This window comes from Polypterus senegalus, chromosome 11 (genome assembly GCF_016835505.1).
Source record: "Polypterus senegalus isolate Bchr_013 chromosome 11, ASM1683550v1, whole genome shotgun sequence".
Classification (NCBI taxonomy): Eukaryota; Metazoa; Chordata; class Cladistia; order Polypteriformes; family Polypteridae; genus Polypterus; species Polypterus senegalus.
The window spans coordinates 71,795,265-71,811,896 of record NC_053164.1 but is presented as its reverse complement, the minus strand read 5'-3'; the positions used below and the strand labels follow the sequence as shown (position 1 = coordinate 71,811,896).

General features: G+C 34.9%; 1 protein-coding gene across 2 annotated transcripts; it reads right to left on the bottom strand.

Moving 5' to 3' along the window:
- Positions 1-1,368: 1,368 nt before the first annotated feature.
- On the bottom strand, positions 1,369-14,222 carry znrd2 (zinc ribbon domain containing 2). 2 transcript variants are annotated; one of them, XM_039769018.1, is made up of 4 exons: positions 13,984-14,222; positions 9,888-10,039; positions 3,459-3,543; positions 1,369-3,171 (listed from the first exon to the last, which is right to left on the bottom strand). In XM_039769018.1, exons 2-4 carry the CDS (start codon positions 9,996-9,998, stop codon positions 2,717-2,719), a joined length of 651 nt encoding a protein of 216 aa, XP_039624952.1. In that variant the 5' UTR covers positions 9,999-10,039; positions 13,984-14,222; the 3' UTR covers positions 1,369-2,716. The 2 variants fall into 2 exon arrangements, with proteins under 2 accessions (XP_039624952.1, XP_039624951.1); XM_039769017.1 differs by lacking the exon at positions 13,984-14,222 and adding an exon at positions 13,563-13,654.
- Between the last annotated feature and the right edge of the window lie 2,410 nt (positions 14,223-16,632).

Below are 16,632 nucleotides of genomic sequence, written 5' to 3'. Positions count from 1 at the left end.
ACACGGAGCATCCAGCCGGAGTGTACGCGACAAAAGGCACGGTGACTAAGTCAATTAGAATATACGGGACCACCCAAATGCATAGACTACCGCTCGATTTCTCCTAATGCTTTATATCAAGAAGTTATTCTACATCAGTCCATTGTTCGTTGTTTTCTATAGGTCCCGCTTGTACAGACGTATCATTTTTTTTTTTTTGTCAGGCGTTACCTCGCGCCTCTTTGCGTGCCGGTGGCCTTCGTGATGTCTAGCGGACCGTTCGCCCATCTGAGGCCCGTTTATCCTCTGCACACTTTTTTTCTCGCCTTCTCTTTCTTTAGTGCTTCTACGGTTTAGTAAACGCCCTCCTTTCTCTTCTCCTCTCGTCCTTCTATTCTTGCCACCCTCCCTCTTTCGCCCTTCAACGAGAAGACCAAGTGGAAAAGAAAGAGGAGGGTGAGCTTAAGGCCCCACCTTAGGGGTGGTCGCGAAGTCGGTATGGGCAACGTGGGATGAAACAAGGATATTATGGACCATCTTTGTTTCGGGGGAAAAAAGTTTAGATTTGTTGTTTGCCCTGCGATTTTTTCTGCATTTGTGGATGTCTATAATTCTAGATGATGATTCAAATCCTTTACGTATATCATTGCCCGTTTTGTTCATTGTAATTAGTTTACAAAACCATCTTTGCTCTTGGTTTTCTCCCTATGTACATGTCATAATAATTGGCACTGTTTGCTTTTGCTCTGAAAGCTGTAACTTTACAGTACTGCCTTATAAATTGTTACATGCCCTCATAACAAACGTCAAATTAAAACGACACATTAAAGAAAATAAAAATGAAATGATTATACACTAAACAAAGCATCAATAACCCTGCACAACATTTTCAAACTGTATTTCATACTGCCCAGCTCAAAGAGACAAAGACTGAGTGCAATAGGGGGTGTGGGGGACAAGTTCAGTAATATTTTCCTTGTAAATACAACTACTAAACCTAAAACTTATTTGAATAATTTTCCTTGAGAAACTTGTGCTACTTTTGAAATATTAACCAAATGGTTCAGTGCTTTCCTGAATGCTCTGAAAAGACTGCTTGAAAATTGTACTCTATTTTTAAAGCACAGGAATACCCAAATGCAGGTGATATAAATAAGATGTGCAGGGCCCACTTGTATTATCAAAACTTATATCTGATACAGAAGGCTTTTTGTCTTGATAATTATATAAGCAAAATGCTCTTTATTGTACCATCCGGCATTAAATACCATCTGCACATATGCGATCAAAATGCAAAAAAGCAGATAAATCCTACAGTACAATGGCTATGAAAGCATTATCCCCACCTTGATCTTTGTCACATTTTTGTGTTACAACACATAAATATGATCTATTTAATGGAGATTTTATTGGTAGACTCAGGCTTGTATCACTTGTTTAATCAGTATAATCTACATAAATGTTTGTTAACGCCAGCAAAGTTACTTCAATTTTAACAAAAAAAAAGACACCAAACCATTATCAGTCTATTTTCCACCTTTACCTCCTTTTGAAAAATTTTAACATTCACCTTCTCTGAAATATTCCTATGATATACCAAAGCACAACAGAAAGAAGGTAGAGCAAAATTATTGTGCTGGCAAAACATAACTGTAAGTACCATCCGTTTTGAAAGGTTCCTAAAGACCCATCATTATAAAAATTAAGTTGCTCAAAATTAGTATTCTGTAGCAAGGCATTAAACAAACAAAAATTAAATGGACAGAACAAGATATATTTATTCCAAAACTAAGTAAAATCATAGGAGTATCAGTTTCTTTTGCTAAAACAATTGTGACTGGTAATTTAACTTTATGGGGATAAAATACCATTATAGCTGACTAGAGATTACAGGCACTGGAAAGGAACACACTGGAAAGAAAAGACAATTCTATTTAAAAGTTACAATATTTTGTCTGCATAAGGAAAGCATGAAATTTGGTTTCTGGATAATAAACATTAACAGGTTTCTACATTTCCTAGTGGACTACCACTCCTCACCTCAATTTTTAGACCTCTACAATTTGGAAGGTACCTGATTAATATGTTTGTTAATTAAAAAATGTTTAACTATTATTTTAAACCCAGCATTTCAAATAAAGAATAACAAATCTACCACTTCTTTCTGTAACAAAGATATAATGGGTTTTGTATCATAATTACTGAGGGAATACAAAACAAGTTGAAGATGCTTCCTAAACCTCAGCTTACATAAAAATAAGAATGGGGTACTTAGTTTTATATGATCATTTTATATACATCTCATCGGATAAATCATGTGTTCATTTAATTAAAAAAAAAAAAAAAGCTTTCCTTTAACCAAAATTTTACTTTTTTTGGTAAAGTAATGTTCTTTACACATTTATATGACAAAAGACAATAGCTATACATACATTCATAATATTTTGTCAAGTCCTTGCCAAGTTGTTCTAACAAGGTCTACAACATGGACAAATCTGTCAAAAACAGATGCATTCATAATGCAAACATATTAAATCTTTTACCAGAATTGATCTACTAATAACTAACTTTCCAGATATTTTATTGAAGCAAAATATAATGTCAGTGTTCTTATACATGATAAAACTATCCAATGTGGTATATTTATGCATGTACATGTGACACCTTTTGGCATTTGAAATAAAAAATAAATTGTAACTCCCAGTAGCAAGCTGGAAAATAAATTATGTGTCTGAAATCAGAGCTGCTGCAGTTCTTTGATGCTGCGCAGTGACTCTGCACAACTACGCAGCAGATTACAGAGCTGAATACTACTCTCAACTGAATTAGATTGCTGTAGTTCCCTTGTTGCCCACTGCAATTTTTGCAGCAGCACATCTTCGGCGCAGTCCAGCGCACTCTGGGAGGGTGCTCCTGGTGGAGAAGAGTTTAAAAAAACAGGAACTGGACCATTTGCTGGAAGTGGAGGTGAGCTTGAAGCAAGGCCAGATGAAGACAGTGTTGAGTTTGGAATAGCAAACGGAGCCGTTCTCAGTCCAGAGGCAGCACCTTCACAGTGCTCTGGTCTGGGCTGGACAGTTGCAGAGGGTGATGGATCGGAGTGTGCCGTTCCAGGCTCAGCATGATTACCTTGCAAGCTTGAGGCTAGCTGACGTTCACGTACCTGAGAAAGGGCAGCCTGGGGGTTTAAAGCTGTAGGGGTAAACACAAAAAAGTTGTCCGTCTGTTGCATTTGGTTTGCACAACAACCAACAATAAGACAAATAACAAAAACAGTATTATTGTAAAATATTGTAAAAATGAAGATAATAACCAATATTTTCTGCTGGGTCAAGAATCTCAATCATAAATTTGAAAGGAATTCTTAGAATGTACTTTTTATATACAAGGGTAAGGGTATACAAGGGTAGAAAATATAATTATTACTATATATATCTGAGTTACAAGTGTGCAGTCATTTAGCTCAAAATACTCAGTACCTGGGTTGTCTTTATCAATATCAGAATCAAGCTCTTGACAAGCAACACAGTAGTTCTTCTTCTGTTTGTCCTGTAAAAGAATAGTCTAAAAAAACAAAAAAGAAAGTTTTAGTACTTTTCCTCCAAGCCCCACACCCTCCAGAGAAGGTAATATATATATTTTTCAATTTAAAAATATGCTTAACATCAGAACACAATTTCATTTGGCAAATACATATGTTTGTGAAGAAATACGTTTGACTTGAAAAATGTGAAACTTATCCTTTATGAGTCAGTTCCTTTTAAACTTTGAAGTATTTGCTGTCAGTTTGGCTGATTTAAGATTAAAAGTTCAAATTCCCTACTTTGCATCCATAATGGGGCTATTTTTCTAACCGTTCTTAACTCTAACATTAGGTTAATTTAAATTCCTTAAAGCTGAACTTCCTTCATTTAAAAATGATTATTATATTGTATGTGTATGTGTCCTTACAATCGAGGACTGTGTCAACATCTTCTCTAACTCAGGGGTACAATCAAACAGTATTAAGCTATCCGTTTCTCAGCAAAAACTCGCAGTCGCATTCTTCTAGCCGATTATGACAGTCACTGCCACACATTTGGCACAATTGAGACACCACAAGAAATGTTCATAGTTTGTGTCCTGTTGCTATTAGACAACTGAACCCTTCTCTCCTATCAATACGGTGGTCTTGCTCATGAACTTAATCATTATATTACTAATATAGTATATTTAATTGCTGTATTTAATAAATACACAGTATCTAATTTATATAACAGACTGACCTCAATTTAGAGCAGTGCAGTTGGAATCTACCAAAAACAGAAATATGGTTTGTTAACATTTATTGACCAACTGCAAAAAAGTCTTTGGCAAATCACAAATGTCTTAGAAGAAACCCAAATGAATGAGTCTGTGTAACGCCAATGTGCCTTTATTTTCATCTTCTTTTGATTGATATAAATGCACATGTGTAAAAGAAATATGAATATATTCAAAATAGCTCTATACTTTGTCTTCAATCCTCATCAGGAATTTTGACTAATCTACCAAAACAGGATTTATGGTTAGGGTGCACAACACCTGTGTAGATAAGGAAACAGCTTCTTTTGTAAAATTTCCCAAGGCAAGTAACTGCAGTAGGGAGAAATCAAAGTAGATATTAATGTGAACCTTGGAGACAGCTGAAAAAAATATGAACAGAAGCAGACCTAAATTTATACAAGTTTTGCCCAAATAAAAGTGTGCAAGTCAATCCAGTTTAGAGCAGTCTCAGAGACATGAGCGGTCTCTGTTCTTTGTACTATAAAGCTGAAAGTAATGGATTCTGGGCAATGTGTAATGCTATTCTTTTTAGCATGTTGTGGAGAATCTATTCGCTCTGTCTACTTATTACTGTGGTGTGTTCCTTCAGCTAAATTAAAAGAATCTGATGATGGGGGGTATCAAATACTACTGAAAAATCCAATAAAACAGAAGCATAGCTAGAAGTCAAATTGCAATTCAATAAGTATGGTTATCAAGGAAACTATTGTATTAAGTTTACAGAAAGCCACTTAAAACCCATTGCCTATATGTTAGTCTAGCAAGAAACACACATAATATTCAACTGTTTACCATGAGACTTTCTTTGAAAAAAAATTAACAATAAAAAACAAATCCAAATAAATACATGAAAATTTGATAGTCTAGTGGATTATGTGTTTTGCTGATCTATATGTACTTTATCATTGTTTAATGTGTTTAATGATTTTCATGTCACTAGTATAAACCTGGTCACAAAAAAATATATGCATAATACTAAAGTGGAGAAAGGGGGAGGAATTCTATCTAAAGTGAACGCCTGGTTATAGGTGACAAGTTACATGAGAAACTCCAGGGTACAAATGAAGGTCTTTGCAGTGAAACAAAAGAACAAGTGCAGCTTATTCTTGTCCAGAGGTTTTCATCTTCACAAATATTTGCCCTTGTTTTACCCAAGGAAATCTGAACTCGCACCTTAAAATACAACTTCTGATTGAGTGGCTAAATACAGGCATACAAAGCAAAGTTAACTGCAGATCACACTTCCACATTCTATATTTTTAACCAGCCAAATCTAGCTATGTACATATCATTTAGACTCACCTAATCATTACTTTATTTTATTTATATAGTTTGGTTCAGACAGGACTATGTTGTATTGTCCCAGAAAAACATCTGCATAAATAAAAAATGTTTCACTCATATGAAACATGGGTCCAGTCTTTTTAGAGAAGTGTGACCAACAACAATCCAAATGCAGTCAGAAGTTTTCAAATCAGATAAAAAATGTGATACAAACATATGCAACTTGAATTTTGCCCTGTGTTTGAACACTTGAATTATAAATGACAAAATTCAACAAAACAGAAGTACGATGATTATCTCTACCCATGATTTAAGGTTGTTGTATCTTTGATAATTTATGCAAAGAACACAACATAACCATCCAAGTAATGCACAATGTCAGTTTTTAAGCGAGATAGCACCTACAAAGATCTTTTTTTAGCATGCCATGAGCAAAGGTGTAGGTAGAACAGTGTTTTCTAACTTTTTTTTGTAACCCAAACAATCCCAAGGCACACCACAATTCTACCAACCACAGCAGTCATTTTGATTGTTTCATTTTTACTTTGACATGTCTGCATCTCATATGCTATGCCACTTTGATAATTAATATATTAGCCTTGTTTTGTCATTGCCTTCTTTTCAACTTGCCTTTTAGGAAGGCATTCAAATTCAGGCTGTACTTGCTCAAGTAGTATTTAGTTAAAAGTTCAGGTTTAAGGTTATTGTTCAAGTTTAAACTATGCCATTAATTTTTTTAGAATTCCTTTGTGTTGATTCTACATTAAATTTGTAATGCAGTGTGTATTTCCTTCATGATTTATGTATTAATTTTATAATTAAATGTTTTAATGTTAGATGCAATTAATCATAATTAAATACAGTGATGCAATTAATTTAATCGATTCCCAACCCCAAATATACACACACACACACACAAATGTAAACACAGTGATAGAATGGCACTCAGTTATAGGAAATCCAGAAGGTGTCAGCAAAATGCAGTATGTACTGGGGAATTTTTTGAACAGTTTGTAATTCAAAAGTTGTGCAAGCCAAGTTATTCTGATAATGGCATGTATACTGAAAACCCTTCCTACTTAAAGGCACAGTAATATTAGAAGACAACTTAAAAATATACAAAATTACAAAGAATAAATAGGCTTCTAAGTTGAAATAGCAAATTATTAAAGATTCACAAACAAACTGCAAATAAAAAAATAAATAAAAATAAAATAAATCACAAACAAAATATTCAAGTGGAAAATCTTTACTAATGTTGTGTGATATCATTGAGAACAAAATGATGTAACAGTCAATGGAAACCAAGATCACCAACCCACTGAGGGCTGGATTCCATATCCAACCGAAAATCAAAGTTAAAAGTTGAAATGTCATTTGATCCAACTTGCATGAATTTTAGCACAGCAGCTCATTAATGTGACTCAGTAGTATGTATGGCCCCCACGTACCTGTATGAACTCCCTTCAATGTCTGGACACACTCCTAACGAGATGGTGAACAGGATTCCTGGGGAATCTCCTCCCAGACATAGATTAGGGCATCAGTGAGCTCCTGAACAGTCTGTGGCAGAGATGAATGCCCCAATACATAAAATCCCAGAGGTTCTCAACTGGGTTCAAGTCTGTTGAATGTGCAGGCCCAGTCATTGGCAACAATGCTTCTACCATCCAGGAACTGCCTACACACTGGCTACATGAGGCCGGGTATTGTTATAAACACCAGGAGGAACCCAGGGTCCACTAAACCAGCGTAAGGTCTGACAATGGCTCTGAGGATTTCATCCTGGTACCTAGCAGCAGTCAGGGTTACACAGCCTAGCATAGGGAGGTCTGTGTGACCCTCCAAGCTATACCTTCCCAGACCATTACTAACCCACCACGAAACCAAACATGCTGGATGATGTTGCAGACTACATAATGTTCACCACAGCATCTCCAGACTCTTTCGCATGTATCACATGTGCTCAGTGTTAACCTGCTCTCATTTGTGAAGAGAATGGGGTACCAATGGCGGAGATGTGTATTATATTCTCTGGTGAATTCCAAACGAGCAGCACAGTGATGAGCTGTGAGCACAGTTCCCACAAGAGGATGTCAGGCCCTCATGCTACCCTCATGAAGACCGTTTCTGCCAGTTTGGTCAAAAACATGCACAGTAGCAGCCAACAAGAAGTAATTTTGTAGGACAATGTTCCTCCTGTTCCTTCTCCCACAAAGAAGCAGATACCAGTCCTGCTGCAGGGTTGATGCCCTTCTACAGCCTTGTCCAGCTCTTTTCGTGTTAACGGACCATCTCCTAGTATCTCCTCCGTGCTCTTGAGACTGCTGGAAGACACAGCAAACCATGACCTGCATGGACCTGCTCTTCTGAAGGAGTTGGACTACCTCTGCAACCTGAATTGGCTGCAAGGTACAGCTTCATGCTACCAGGAGTGAAAAAGACACTAGCATAACGCAAAACTAGACAAGAATCAGTCAGGAAGGATGGGAGAGCGCAATTATCTGTGGTCACCAACTGCAAAACCATTCCTTATTTGGGATTGTCTTACTGTTGCACCTGTTCTCACTTTCATTTGCACCAAAGCAGGTGAAGTTGATTCACAATCGCTTATGCTTCCTAACTGGACAGATTAATATCCTTGAAGCTTAACTGACTTGGTGTTAGATTGTGATGATTAAGTGCTCGCTTAATTTAAGTGCTATATTTAGTTCAATGGACACCAAGAAATAACTAATGGGGGCACATGAACAACTATTTTTTTGAAATAGAGGGAGGACATTGAATAGAGACTGTTAGTACTATTATAACACCTGATTATAAAATCTTAAAATTAGTGCCTTAACTCTCTGAGGGCTGAATATTTTTTCCAAAAAAAAAATTTTTTGGCACGTAGGCAGCTTGACGGCCAGCAGGAATGTGCCTAGCTGACCTTGCATGGCTGGTGGACAGTGGTGGCAGGTGCAGTGTGTCGCAATCTGGTTTGTACCTATTGTTATTGTAAAACATTATAAGTGAATGTTGCCATAGGCACATCAGCTACGCACACATGTTTAGCACCACGATCAGCTGATGCTGGTACCTCACTTTCGTTTTCGATCTCGTTCTCCAGATCACTTGCAGCACAACTGAGAGTCCGACAAGTTAGAGTCCAATTCTGCGATAATAAGCAAAACGTCGTCGACTGAGCATTCTACATTGAGCAATCACTTTGGTCTCTCACCAGACAGCAATGCCACTTTAAAGGCTGCTTGCTCTTTACTATTCATGCACGCGCAGGGAAATGAGGTCACATCGACAAAGTTCACTTTCCTTCTGGCAAAAAGAGTCAGACTAAAATGTAATGCAAGTTTTGTTGCCGTTTACAGCCAATTACCGCCCTGTACCACTGAATTTCGACAAAAGTCAACATCCACCCTAAAAGAGTTAATACAGTAAAATGACACAGTATTGTTTAAGATATCCAAAGACAAAAGAATAATTCATTAAAAAATGTTAACTGTTTAAAGATTAATGCCTAATACATGACAGAATCAAGTAAGAATTTATGTCAGCGATGAATTTCTGCCTCAAGGACTTGAAGGTGCCAAAAAGTGAATTTAATATACTATAATTACATAACTTTATATAGTTATCAGTTTTGGAGCCTTCATCAAGGTTTTTGCCTTTGAAATAATCACTATACTTTGCTGCAACAAGGGTAATATTACAAATATTCACCTTGCAGCTCTCAACATTTTTCTCAGTTTATTTCTCCATTAAATGTCCACCCCTTTGAACATACAGTACAGTAGGTCAAGAGATGGTGTTTGCTCCCTGACTGTCAATGCGTCTCCTACACAATTAGCACATACATTAATTAAGACTTATATGGAGAAATAAATTGATACTACAAAGCTTCCCCTGCAGATCCATGTGATGCTTGTGAGATGGTTTTAATCTATTCAAAGACACATTCAGACCATGGCACATTGTGCTTTCTTTAACGTTTAAATCAATGACAGAAATTGTGAGCACAGTCAAGTGTTCGATTCTGTCTTCACTAACATTATGTTACAAGAAGTGGAGCCACAACACTAAAGAAAGAGTGAGCAAATTTTCTCTCTCTCAAAAATAGTGCAACTAGCTATTCAATTTGAAAACTCATTTATCTTTAAAAAAACCATGCCATTGTTTTTGTTACAGTGAAACTTCACATGTATTATATTGATTAAATTTATTCTAAAGAGGATTAAATAATCATGTCTATGTTAATTTTACATATATACATTTATTTATTATTAGGCACAGAAAACCATAATTTATTCAAAGATTCTTACCCCACACTCATCACAGCATTCTCCCAGCATTTTATAGCCTTTAAGCAAATAGTCTCCCATCAGTTTGCTGATTTTGTCTTGACGCTCCCGTCGAGCTTGGATAACTTTCATCTCTGCCTCTGTTGGTGGCTCCCAGTTATAGTCTTCATCATCTTGATATAAAAAGAAGGATCACATTTAGGAGCAAAACTTCAGATAATTATGTGGACAAATTTTTAATTACAAATTGCAATTATTACTCAAAATGTTTGCAACATAATTCTCTTTTTTTTGCGGGTACCTTCTTTTAGAATTGTTTGAAAACACTCGTAGGAATTACATATATTCCCTTGTTGCACCAGTTTGAATCATACTCCTGCATCCATTTTGAAATAACCGTGTCATCACTCCAAAACCTTATCCATGGATGGAATCTTTGAGGGCTCCAAACAGATGGAAGTCAATGGGTGCAAGGTTTTGGCTGTAGGGTGAATGGGAGTAAACAGGCCACCAAAGGAATGTGATTGCTTTCTATGATTAAAATCCACACTACTAACACTTCCTGCCATTTTACAGGTCAATTGCACACCTACTAGGACACATGCTGTTCCATGGTGTTGCAGTAGCAAGTGAGACATTTTAAATTAACCATAATAAGATGCAAAAAATTCTTGTTATTATTCCCAAAATACAGAAAGTGGTTCCAAACCTTTTTGGCAACTGTAATATTTAATATGTAAAGTAGTAGCAATTTTATCTTGAAATATTACACTGAGATAAAAGCTCATGACATGAAGCGGAAATCAGAAAAGTTCTGATGTAACACATGATTTTTCAACTCTAGTAAGTATGAATTTATTTGATTCAGGTACTGCCTCAGTCCCTAATTAATATATTTTATGGCAAAAAGATGTGATTGATTGATTTCTTAATTAAAATAATGGCGCAAAAGTACTGGATGTATAATTTATTGAGTAATAATTTAGCGCCAATTATGAATATATAAAATAGGCGCCAAGTATGAAAATATAAAATACAGTAATATTTAAATTTTTAAGTGACCATGTAAATGAAAAGATGAATTTTTACATGAGATAATATTGTAGAAAGTCTTAAGTTTTCACTTCTAAGTATTAAAACATTTTGTCAGTAATCTTTTATAAACTGTTTGACTCATGGTACGTTTAATAGGCCAGAGCTTCAGATCTGTTTGAAGAACAAAATGTTCCAATAGATAAATAAATCTTACTGTCAACTCATTTTTTTAGATGGAGGTATAAATGTATTCATCACAAAGCACACAGACTCAATAAATAACCATAATCACTCATAAAGGGAAAATTTTGAGAAGACAATCTAATCTGTATGTCAGTATTTGGGAGAATATACAAACTCCACACTGAATGTGCTTAGCTAGGATTTAAACCTTTGATATGAAAATTGTTAAGCAGCAGCACTAATATTTCAAAACTGTGTCATCATTCTTTAAAGGAAAACAGGTCAGAATATTCTGATATGAAAACTTATGAATACTTAAAGAAATATCCCACTCAAAAATGTTATTTTCATTTGTCATCACTTACCCCACGTAATTTGTAGTGGTGGCAGAGAAACTTTTTATTCTCTCTCATAGAATGAGAGAAAAACAACGGCAAATGATGTGAAAAAACATCCATGAAGGGAAAAAAAAAACCTCACATAAATCGTGTTGCATAATACAGATGTCCATTACCTATTTCTATGCTCAAAACAAATGATTTTCTTGCTAAAATATTGTTTATAGTCTAAAAAAAAAAAAAAAACAAAAACAGCATAGAAGATTTAAAGAAAAGATGCGTTCCCGTGATACCACGTATCTGAATTGAAGATGCGCCTCTATCCACATTCACTGGTCAAGAGTCCTGACTTCATTCAAATGCATAGTAATATGGAAATGCACTTTTCCTGTATATCTTCTACAATTACTTATCCATAAGTATTAATATTTCAGCAAAAAATGCACTATTTTCCACAAAAATACATAAGAATGGATAAGAGAAATATGGACTATGCAACGCAAGTTAAAGGAGAATTTTTTTTTCCCTTTTTTCAACAAACATTTTTCATATTGTTTAGTGTTGGATAGAATGGGTCACCATTATGTTCCATTATATCATAAATGGCTTTCTCTCATTCTGCATTAAAGCATCAGATTAAAAAAATCTTCTCGGCCATCACTACAAACTACATAGGATATGTTAAAAAAAAAATTACATATATAATTTTTAGGTGAAGTAATATTTTAACAACATAAGGCTGACATGTAGCTAAATTAGGTAACTGAGTTTATACACTAAAATAAGTGAATTGTATGTATATCTTTACCACAAAGCCATTACTTGCTTTTATCATTTGTTTAAAAATTGCATCGTGGATGCAATTCTTCTTTGGAATGAAACACTTTCAAGAATATGCCCAACACAAAATTCTCACAATTTTGGGAGTATGAATGTTCAATCTACAAAACATAGCACTTACTATTAAGACTAAATTGTGAACTTATCCCCATACAAAAAATTCTACACTTTCACATAACAAAACAAATTTGAACATACAAAATGCAAGGGAGAACAGTATCTTTTTTTTTTTTTTTACAGATTTGAGTAATTATTATAACTCTCGTCTTACTGGAAAAATAGCTGCCTAAAATTGGATAAAGCCTCAACTATTTTATTTTGATTACTACCCTAAACTTGATAACGAGGCAGTCTCCCAAAAGTAATAATAAATACATGAACAATCCCGGTAATTCCATCTTTTAAATCGCAAAGGATTAATGCGAATGCCAAAAACTAACAATTAGAACAGCGTAGAAAGCTACAAAAATTGTAATAAAAACCTTAAATTCAGGTAGAGTATACAAGTCCAAAGAATCACTGTCTAAAATCGCCGTAGTGGAAACCATTAAACATAAATAATGAACCTCTTGGATGTACCCCAATCTTTTAATTCAGTAATCTCGCCAGGCACAAATAACTGTACATCACGCCGCTGACGTCCATTATACTGGATAAATAATACAATTATTATTACAAATAAATTACATGGGAAGTTAACTTTTAACCATATAATGTGCAGCATTTTCATACACGTTCTCTTGGAAAGCCGCTCTCCATTTTTACCTTCTAACTAACGGCTTCTCTCTCCCATTCGCAACGATTTCTAAGCGGCATCCCGATAAAAGGCATTCCCGGGCGAGGGCACCATCCTTTTATCACCAAAGAAGTCTTTGACTTGACTTTAGGAAGCACACATGATATGCACAATAAATTCTTCGGATTTGCCTTTCAATCATTGTTTAAGGAGCACAGTAAAATATGAATAGTCTAATGAAACTAAAGACCTGTGGAGACAACACCACAAATAAAATTTAATAAATCACTGTAATTTATTAGCTAGCTGGACCAAAAAAATATTACTCCTCACATGCATCGATACTATACAAAACACCGATAAAAATAGCCTTCACTTCAAAGCTGCGGTATTTGCCCACTTCCCAAGACAAAGTTTGTGGCAAAAGTGGGTTTTGAATGATTCAAATTAAAAAAATAAAAGCTTCCGGAGAAAAAAATACAGGAAAATCATGAAAACACAAAGCACTGCCTGTGTGCATTATCACAAATAATATTTAAAAAGTTACCCTTTTAAAATATTTACCCGCATTTAGAGCCATGCTCGCGCCTCACAGTCTGCCTATTCTGGTTACACAGTAAGCACGTAAATGGACGGAAGTGACGTTCCCGCAGCGCCTTCCGGCGCCGGAAATAGAATAACTTCCTTCGTTTAGTTGTCATACTGCTGTCACACGTGGTGGAGTTGTTTTGCATATTATTTTTTAAAAATAATCGTTAGCCTTAGATTCCGTAAAAGGTGACAGTTAATGAAGGGAATTCTTAAGTAACTGTATAAGGCAAATGACATATAACAGCCAATAATAACTTTCTTTACTTATCAGACACATAATAAATGTTAAGCCGCAAAAAATGTAAAAAGACTTCAAAAATTCGTTTGATTTAACTTTGAGCTTGTAGGTTCCAATCCCGCAACTGACACTGTGACAATGAACAAGTCACCTCACCTGTCTGTTCTCCAACCGGAAAAACAAACAAAAGAACTGCAACAGATTGTATTTCAAATGCTGTAAGTCGTCTTGATAAAGGTGTCGGTCAAAAAATAAATGTAAATTATTTTTCGTGATTTAAGTTTCTCGTTTGTTTTTACTTTTTTTGTATGTCACATCTAACATAATGATTGTGCTTCTTTTTCTTATTATTATTTTCTTTCTAGTAATTACTGCTCACTGCACCCTAGTCTTGGTTTCAGATTTCAGGTCAGGCAATGTCGCCTGTCTTTTTCTTCAGTTAATCTGATTTTATACCCATTTCCCTCAAGACATTTGGCACATTTATGTGAATGTGCGATTGGCTGGTTCTTTTTTCATACCTGATACTGCTAAATTAGTTTATGACCCTGATCAAGGTTAAGTGGCTTTTATAATGAATGAATTGTCTTACTTTCCTAGAATCGGCAGTTGTTTTTGAAGTGTTGCTCTGTTTCCCCTGCAACTGGCAAAATGTATACATTCTGTTAAATAATACTATATAAATATTATTTATATTTTTATTTGGTAATGTGTTCAATGATTTGTACTATATGTAAGTAACCTGTATCTTTAATTTTGTACCTTTTGCCATATACCTTGAAAGGTAAGGAGCATTCATTACAGGGTACACTGACGCTTAACATCCACTGTCACTTATAGATAGGTAATGTGGAGAACCTTTTCGAAGTTACTAGTTAGCACTCACGTCTCTGTGACATGGGAAGAAAATCTGTAAATAATGTAATATAAATAAAATGTATGTATACTCTAAGTTGCCAGTCTCTTTAATTTTATACCTGTCTTAATTGTATTATTACATTGTTGTGTATTGTTCAGCAGCATGATAGTGCAGTGGTTAACCTTACAGCCTCACAGACCAGAGTGCAGGGTTAGAATTGGAAATTCATTAAGTGTGTAGCATTTACACATTTCTCCATGTCTGTGTGGGCTTTCCTCTTGCTACTCCAGTTCGCCTCTATATCACAAAGAAAGCATGTTCAGTTACTTGGTAATTTGATGCTGGCCATAGGTGATTGTGGGTGTGTGCATTAACAGGATTTGCAAAGGACTAATGTCCTGTCCAAAGTTGCTTTCCTTCTCTTGTCCAGGAACTGGTTTAAGTGATTTTAAAAATATTATGTTTTCCTCTTTTTGATCCTAGTAAAAATAGATAAAAATTGTATGCAATGTTTTAACTTGTTTAATCTTGTATTATTGATGCCTTTAGCCAGAGTCCACTTTAATACGAAAAGCAAGCATTGAAACTGGGCAAACCAACATTAAAAGAGGATATCAGTTCGTTTTTGCACTCTGACTTGTAATCTCACAGCAAGCACATTAAAAGCCATACATTTACCTGATTTTAATATCTTTTTGATGCACATTACCCATAGAAAATTCACTGCTCATGGAGAAAAAAATACAGATTCCATGCAGACAATTGATAGGCCAGAATTTGAACCAGAACATAAATGCTAAAGGGCATAGGGTAATTATTTTGTAATTATTTGTCATGATGTCAACATAGGATATTAAGATATTAATAATAATGCTTAAATATATTCACAGCTTCTTCAAGTATATTTTCCTTCTTGTTTTACTGTTCATTAGTGATGTGGGTAAACTTGAATGCACATTGGCATACTATCAGTAAGACATTACTGTGGTCCTTTTACATCAAACAAATGTACAAAAGTAACATCAACATATTGATGCTATCTAGTTTTGTCTTTATACAGCACTAGATGACATACAACATTTTAGCACATAAAATACTAACATATTTTCTGTGTTAATGATGAAAACTGACAACCTTCAAGGCAATTAGCTTTGTCCGTTGTGCTCTCCTTTTCACTTTTAATTTACAATGTATCTGCTGTTGTGTTTTTTTAGGGGGTTTTTGATTAATGTTATACTGCAGAGATAACTGAATGGGAAAATGTTTTTGGGATAAATGCACTATATTAAATGAAAATCATAGTTTATATTTTGTTTAAATTCCACCGTCTTTTTGCAACTAATTTATACAAAAAAGTTAAGCGTGTTAAGTTAATGCAGTGTTTCCCAACCCCGGTCCTGGTGGCACACTGTGGCTGCAGGTTTCTGTTCCAACCAGATTCCTAATCAGTGACAAACACCTGATAGCACTGATCTCATTTAATTAGCTGGTATTATTTTTCTTTTATTCTACATTCAGAAAAGCACAGCAGCATGATTTTTACATTTATAAGACATTTCGAAATATTTCTGCTTTTGCTGTAGATTTAAATGATTGACTCTCTGATTTAAATGATTTTGCCCTTTCTCTGTGCAGTTTTTCCCTCTTCGTTGTATCTTATTAATGACAATTAAAAATAAGCAGAGCAGACACGCTGGCTAACAACACTAAATAATCAAAGGCTGCAAGTACTTTAGCATCAGACCCACTAATTAGTAAATAATGGAATAATTAAACAATTACAACACCTAGAAAAGTTGAATGAAAACCAAGATGAAAATATTGTTAAAAAGAAAAAATACAAAAATATTTACCAGAAATATTTGGTAAATATATATATTTACCAAACTTAGTTTTCAAATTTCTATATTGTTCCCAAAACACAGAACTTGGGAAATAATACATAA